The following is a 7,973-nucleotide window of genomic DNA, read 5'->3' as shown; positions in this document are numbered from 1 at the left end:
TATTTCCTGATTGCCATAGAGATGAAACAGACTTGATGACACTTAAGTATATGGTGTATAAGGGTTTGTCTATGGATGTTAAAGAGAAGTTTAATTTATATTGGTTTAAGGAAGAATGTCTGCCACTGCCATTGTTAAACAATGATGATTTTGATAATTTTTGGGAGGATTCTTTTGTAAATGAGGATGGATGTATATGTTTGTGGATGGGGATGAAAGACACAGTGTTTGGGACTCCAAAGACTACACCAAAGAAGAAGACAGTTAGTAAGGGAACCACCCCTAGAAGATCCCCAAGGCTAAATAGTGTGGATAAATCAGTTGAAGGTGCATCAAGAAAGCTGAGTTTCATGGATGTGCCCATATCCAAACATTCTCAGGCTAGTAGCAGTGGTTGCAGTCAGTCAAAAGCTACAAATGAAGTTAAGTTTGTTGAAGATGTGGACAATATTCAGCTGGAAAACACCAAAGAAGATGAATGTCACCCAATTGAGAATCCAGAAGCTCCTCCAGTATATGACAGTGATGAAGACATTGAGTATGGGTCAGATGAAGAAGAACAAGAAGAGAAAGAAGAAGAAGAAGAAGAAGAAGAAGAAGAAGAAGGAGAAAAAGAAGGCAAAGAAAAAGGTATATTTCATTTATAACTGATTTCATTTATTTGCATTTGTAACTTATTATATGGTACTGATGTTGATCTTGAATGTGAAGGTAAGGATGTGGATGAAAGACCTGCTTACATGGATGACTTTGATGATGATTTTGGTCAGTACATGAAGGGTGAGCATGATGTAGATCTTTTCCCTGAAGAAGAAGTTTTTATTCCAGTAGATCCTAGCAAAATGGAGGTAAAAACTAGATTTGAAAATAAGGAAGCATTTAAGAAACATCTCAGGGGTTATTGTGTTCTTAATAAGTGTCAATATATTTTGGATAGAAGTGCTCCCTCTAGAATTAAGGCTGAGTGTAGGTTTAAAACAGAACATGATTGTCCTTGGTTTGTGTATGCTAGCAAGAAAGAGGGTGAGAAGACTTTTGTTCTTAGGAAAGTGAATTTGGAACATAAGTGTGAAGGGGATCCCCAAAATAGGAATAGATCTGCTGATCCTCATTTTGTAAAGGATTTTGTTCTTGATCAGATGAAGAATAAGCCTAAAAAAGTTGTTCCAGACCCTTATAAAATCAAGGAAGACTTCTTAGCTGAAAAGAGAGTAAATATACCATATCAGTGTGCATGGAAGGCTAGGAATCTAGTTTTAGAGTCATTATATGGGAACTATAAAGAAAGTTACAATGAAGTACCAGCATTCTGCAAGATGTTTACAAAATGCAATGATGGGTCTGTTGCTAAGTTCACTTTTGACACAGTGAATAACACCTTTGAAAGCATGACACTCTCATTTGAACCTGCAATGAGGGGTTGGCGAAAAGCATGCAGGGGAGTTATAGGGCTTGATGCCTGCCATCTAACAGGGGAATATGGGGGAGTATTGATGGCTGCAACTGCACTTGATGGACAGAATGGGTTAGTAATGTTAGGAATTATGGTATGCAGAGCTGAAACAAAGGAAAATTGGATCATTTTTTTGAAGCATTTGAAGGATGCAATATTAGCACATCCAGTGAAAGTGGCTTTCATTTCAGATAGGCAAAAAGGTTTATTGGAAGCTGTTGGTATAGTGTTCCCTGGCCATCACCACAGATACTGTTGGAGGTAACTTTCTTGTCTAACTTTGTTTCTTGTTTCTTTTGTTTGTCAGATCAGATAAAGTCCTTATGTTAATTGCAATGTGTTAAAATGCAGACATTTATACAAAAATTTCAAGAAGGATTACAAGGGTCTTGAATTATACAGTTCTTTATGGAATGCAGCAAAAGCATACAAAGAAAAGCATTTTCAGGTTTGACAGTTCACAACAGTTCTTTGTTATTGGTTTTATGCACTATTTGACAGTCAAGTTAGCTAGTTTTTGATTGGCTGTGCAGGAACATTTTGACAATATTGTGAAACAGAGTGCTGCAGCTGGTGCTTATCTCAGTAGAGAAGATCCTGCTACATGGTCCAGGGCCTTTTTTAACCCTATTCACTGTTGTGAACATATGAACAACAATTTTTCAGAGTCTTTTAACAATATGATCAACAAGATGAGAAATAAACCAATTATAATGATAGGAATAATGTATGCTAACTTAGTGATGGGTACATGGTACAATAGGAGGACTGAATCTGCATCATGGGTAGATGGTAATTTGGTTCCTACTGCTGTTACATTGATTAAGAAAATGTTGGAATTTGTGACTGACTATGGTGTTGACCCTTGTGTGGCTGGAGAGTTATATATGGTGACTAGTCCAAAGAATTCTGTGTTCACAGTGAACATACTTGCCAAGACTTGCTCTTGTTTGCAGTGGCAGTTGAGGGGGTTCCCCTGTATGCATGCAGTGAGTGCATTGCATAGCATAAGGCCACAATGGAGAAAGTAAGATTTCTCTTTTTTAAATCTGTACCTTGTCTCAGAACTTATTTATGCAATTTCTAGGCCTTAAATGTATCTAGCACTAACCTTTACATACTCTGCTTGAGCAGGTACTGCAGTGATTACTATTCAGTGGAGAACTATAAGGCCACATATGCACCAACTTTTGCACCACTAGATGATAAAAGTGAATGGGTCCAGGTACTTTTTCTTCTTAAATTTGTAACTATATGCCCTATTTATATTCTCAACTACATTAATATAAGTGCATTTGTTCTTGTAGCCAAACATGAACAAGAAGATCTTGAACCCTCCTCACAGTAGGAAACCAGGAAGACCCAAGAGCAAGAGGGTAAGAAGTTATGATGAACCTCGTGTTGAGAAGACAAAAAGGAGGTGTGGGAAATGTGGAAATGTTACTAACCACAACAAAAGAACATGTGCTGGTGGTGAAGTGGGATCTAATCCAACTGCAAAGAGGCAAAGGACTGAATGTGATGCACAAAGCTTCACCTTCAGCAACATAGAGCCAAGTCAGACCACCGGAGTTAGGGGTGCAGCTAAGTCAAACAAGAAGAAGAGAACGGCATCATTTGTTGGTGAATGTTTTACAGGGCCTGGCAGTCAGCCTTTGGCAACACCATCTTCTACTCCAGCTTCCACAACACCTATGAGTCTGCCATCTATAGCACCATCTTCTACTCCACCCTCTACAATAAATAACCTTTATCAGAACTTCTTTGGCATTGGATCTGTATCTCAGAATATAAAACAAGGAAAGGGAAGGGGAAATGGAAAGGCTAAGAAGAAATGATTTGAGATCCGTTTTCTGATTTTTTGTGTTTAAGAAGACAATATTTTTTCTTTTGTAGACTTGAATTAATGCTGAATCAAAAGTGGATGGTTGTTTATTAGTACATTTGCAGGTTACATTTTCAGATTGTTGAGTTCCTTACATATAGCATTAAGTTGTAAACTTGAATGCATAATTCTGTTTTTTGCAGCAATGAAGACTTCATCTGAGACCCATTTAAAACCGTCACAATCTGTACAAGTGAGGTATGCTATGTTCTTGTTGTGTTCATTCTTGCAAAATTTCATCTCCATTTTTGATTTGCAGTGATCTTTGTTGCAGGTTTGATTTTGCAGTGGGCAGTTTTTGAAGCAATGACCAGATTCTCCGCAAGCGTAACAACCATTCTCTACTGGTAATTTCACCATCTTGCATTTGACAGGATCGATGGCATCGTCAAACCATTCAAAGTACTGACAGGTTGGAATTGAACACTTCAAAAACATTTTTTCGTTTGTTTCTTTTGCTTTTGAACACAATAGTTGCCTTATACCATTACATGGTAATATTTGCACCTGGAATAAATCCAAGGACATACCTTTGGATCATGAATTCCCTGTGCACAGATAGAACATGAAATTAGGGGTTGTTTTAATCTTAATCTTACCTTGCTGCTGCTACTGCTGCCTGGAGAGTTTACTTCATTTTGGCTCATGTCTTATTTATTTTTATTTTTTTGATCTGTTGAGTATGACAAATACTATGGTTTTTCTCTGCAGGGCCTAATTTATATGAATGAAGCTGAATCTGACCGTTACAAATCCAACCGTTACAAATCCGACCGTTGCAATGAGTCACCGAGTTGACTCGATACTGGTTTGGTTACGAACTCAGACGAGGGTTAAGTCGTCTTTTACCTAGCAGGTTAACTGCCACGTAGCCAGTTAACTATCTAAATTCGTTTTTTGAAAAAAACGGGATGGAAAATGTCAATATCGGCCAGTTTATATAAAGATTCAAAAAAACGGCCAGTTTCTTAAATATGGTTCAAAAAGGTGGTTACTTTATTAAAAAGCCCTATTTTCTTTCTTGACAAATATAACGTGGAAGATTTCATAGGAACCCAAATTTTGATTCCTCTCTCTTCCACAAACCCATCAATAAGATGGTATGTATCAATGGCCCAAACTATAAGATCAACCGTCTAAAATAGTAGTTTAGGAGTAGTTTAAGTTAGATTTATATTTTCACGTTTTTAGATGGACTAATTTAACCATAATTAATTACATATTATCAACAAATTTCTCTTTCTAAGAAATTTTGTTCATAATGTTCAATCAGATTTTTTTATGGGTAGTTTTTCTTTGTCTCTTCCCTTTTTGCCTGGTCCATAATTTGTAGATGAGATCCAATTTCGTTACCATAAATTCGGGTCAAGCTAACTCCATTTTGTTACCAAAATCTCGATCAATTAATCTTAATTATTCTTCGCTTCTTCTAGAAATTTATTTCACTAGTGTTGTGCCCGTGCTTTGCACGGGCTCAGATTTGTGGTCCCAAGAGTGAGCAATTAATAAGTACTTGAGTGTTGAGTGAATTATAAGAAAAGAAAATAATAGTAATAAGTACTTGAGTTGAAACGAAAACTTTGAACAAATGAAACTATTGTGATTTTTGGATGCAAAATATAAAAGGGTTCTGTGAGTTTGGCAACTTACATTGCAAAACCAAAACAAAAATAACTCGCAGATCCTCACATTATCCACTAAACCAAATAACTTGGTTTGGAAGCTTGATTTTTGAATATCTACTGCTGGTAGGCAAAATCCTCGCCATCTTTATTTGCACCAAGATAGCTAGTAACACTTGTGAACTTTGGAATACATGGGCAAATGTCACAATGGCTTGGAAATTATGTTAGCATCAAATAACATTAAACCGTACATCTCTATTGGTATATCCAGATAATATGTAGGAGCATAAACCGAAACATTCTAGAGCTACAAAGTAGTTATTAAACCGTTAGCACCACATTAAAACAAAAAGGAATCAGTTCAAATTTTCTTACAATTTTTTATGCACGTGAGAAAGCTCTAACCTCGTAAAACACAAAAATATCGTCAAGAAAGTATATGATATGTATTGGATCTTTGGCTCAACATTTTTAAAACGGACGTCACTGCAGTTTCCACAAAGTGCAAATATATATACCGTGGAAGAAATCTTACACAGTAGCAGCAACAACAACCTACTGCAATAAGGCAGTTCCAAAAGACAATCCTACCCCTTCCATGGCATGGCTAGCAAGATTCTTTGTTGCTAACCCAAGTTTTTTCAGCTGATATTTGATCAATTTTCATGGCCAAGTACCCAGTCCTCACATTTTTTCCCTTTTTTCTGGGCACTTGAAGATCAAGTTTTTATATTGGAAAAGATCTCATAGAGGTTTCTGCATTGGCAAAAGAACAACAACAAAAGTAACATTATAAAAAGAAACCTTAGCACAAGTTTTCCAAGAGAACAACAAAGAAGAAAGAAAAGGAGATTACAATACGAAAAAGAACATGGTCAGGGTTTATACCTTGTTCCCTCGCAACATCCCAAGAGCTTTATATAATTTTCGACTACCAATATAAACAAACCAAAGAGAGAAAATCGTGGGATCTAACCTAAAGACCGGGGATTTCTCAAGTTTGATATCTTGAAGTTATCAAAATACAGTTTAAGAGACGATCCTAATTTCTCGAAAGACAACTTATATTAGCATCACAGTACGACAACTTACATAACCCACAACAAAGAGGTGGTTGTTTTTAACTGATATTGGGTCAGTATTTATACATCTAATTAATATCACCTCTTCCAAAATTAGTTAAGCTTCCAAAAGCAGTTAAAAATTAGATGTAAAAACACTAACCCATACGGTTAACATACGTCCCTTTCTTTGTGCACTGTGTAGAACATCACCTATGTGAGATCGTATTCCTTCTACCTCTGAACCCATTGCCATGAAAAAGAAAGTTGTTGTTTACGTTATTTACCTACACTAAAGGAGAAAGAATGTATGGGAGCAACATGACTTTGTATCACTCATATAGGTCAACAATAGTAACTGAACAATAGTATAAGAAAGTGAAATTGGCGGACATGTTTCCATATCCGCAGAAAATGATGCCGAGAAGAAACTTGTAAATTACTAATAATTTTCTAACCCAAAATTATTGAAATCCGTAAACCACTCATTGCTATCATTTATACTAACATGCCAAAAGCAATGTCACAATATCGTGTAGCTCATATAAAGTTTCCATTAGAATGAAATACATATTTTTTTCAAATATGCCCGGCCAAAATCATCAGTAAACACCTGTTTACCAATGAGACACTGAGACTTAAAACTTTGAAGCTTAAAAAGGGAAAATCTTTTACTCTAGGAACGAAAGAGATGATACATTCAAAATCATAACATAAATATCGATGTTTTGTGGAAGAAATATTTGAACCTTGTCAGTCTATGAAGCAAATCTCCCAGCTTCTTATTTTTAATAACACCAAAACACCAAAATTTGTGCACATAATCTTTTACAACTGCATTTTCCAAAACCGGAACTTGTCTGTTTCAGTTGCCAGTCAGTAAAATATAAGAGAATAATATTACTACAACAACAGCAACAATTTAGTACATTTACTATCTCATCGTGGTCTTATTACTCGAATGCACATATGAAGGTAGCTCAAAGTACATAAAAAAGACTGAACCTAAAGCCCCATCAAGAGCATTAGAGGGGGAAATTCCACCTTTTCTAGAGAATCCAACGCGTCACGCTATAAAAAAGAAACAAATGCTCAAACAGTAAAATCCCAATAATATTTGACTTCATTTGAAACAAAACGTTGACTCTTTGTCTCCTTTCACAAAAAAAAATAAAAAAAAAATGCTTTGAATGCACATTCAGTCCAGACATTTTCAATATTAATTGTTAAATTGTTTTCATTGAAAATTGCCTTGTAAAGTTGTAATTCTCTTAAGTTATTAGAAGTCGTGAACAATTAAAACATGGGATTAAGCTATAGGGTAACGCAGACCAATTACCAAAAGGTCTAAAACTGAAGTAGGCTACCATTTGTGGTTGCTCCATGCATAACCTTCTGTTTTTCCGATAAATGCTAGCCTACTCATCTCGTCCCGCATACCCAAGATCATTGTGCATAAGTAAAAAAGGAAAAATCAGCAGGATCACTGTTAATGAGTAAAAACGAAAACTCAAGATCAGGAAGATATATCTTATTATCGTCAATATATAATGAGTAAAAAACCAAATCAGGAAGATCACTGTTAACAAAACTCAGGATTAGTGGTATATCTTCTTAACATAAGAGAAGTAGAAAACTGTAGGAAAACCCAAGAAGTAATTGTAAACATAGGAAACCCCTAATAATACCTTGATTGATAGATATATGTTGTTTATGTGGATTTTTTCTTCTGCTGAGTATGCTTATACGCAAGTATCGATAATCAGGTGATTGGTATCTTGACACCGTTGCGGTTAACCATGGGTGATTAAAGAGAGATGGAGGTTATCAGAGACCAATGGAGTTTGTTAGGGTTTGTTGTAAAATGGGGTAGTAGTTAAGGGAATTAATAAAGCCGGACGGATAGGAAAGGATAGAGAACCGGGGTCGAAAATAATGAAGATTGGTGG

At 35.9% G+C, this 7,973-nt stretch overlaps 1 protein-coding gene across 1 annotated transcript; it reads left to right on the top strand.

Moving 5' to 3' along the window:
* Positions 1-583: 583 nt before the first annotated feature.
* Positions 584-3,324, top strand: LOC113338406. The gene is made up of 6 exons (XM_026583842.1): positions 584-630; positions 712-1,714; positions 1,805-1,901; positions 1,987-2,480; positions 2,588-2,678; positions 2,761-3,324. Exons 2-6 carry the CDS (start codon positions 741-743, stop codon positions 3,289-3,291), a joined length of 2,187 nt encoding a protein of 728 aa, XP_026439627.1. The 5' UTR covers positions 584-630; positions 712-740; the 3' UTR covers positions 3,292-3,324.
* The last annotated feature ends 4,649 nt before the right edge of the window (positions 3,325-7,973 follow it).

The sequence above is a fragment of the Papaver somniferum genome, unplaced genomic scaffold, assembly GCF_003573695.1.
Source record: "Papaver somniferum cultivar HN1 unplaced genomic scaffold, ASM357369v1 unplaced-scaffold_19, whole genome shotgun sequence".
Classification (NCBI taxonomy): Eukaryota; Viridiplantae; Streptophyta; class Magnoliopsida; order Ranunculales; family Papaveraceae; genus Papaver; species Papaver somniferum.
Note: the sequence above shows the minus strand (reverse complement) of the source record. Positions and strands in the feature narration are given on the sequence as shown.

Excerpts from the sequence above, each read along its gene's own strand:
- LOC113338406 (XM_026583842.1), top strand. The coding sequence starts at position 741 with ATGGATGACTTTGATGATGATTTTGGTCAGTACATGAAGGGTGAGCAT. Across the intron at positions 2,481-2,587 it reads ATAAGGCCACAATGGAGAAA|GTACTGCAGTGATTACTATT; the intron begins GTAAGATTTCTC and ends CTGCTTGAGCAG. Across the intron at positions 2,679-2,760 it reads ATAAAAGTGAATGGGTCCAG|CCAAACATGAACAAGAAGAT; the intron begins GTACTTTTTCTT and ends TTGTTCTTGTAG.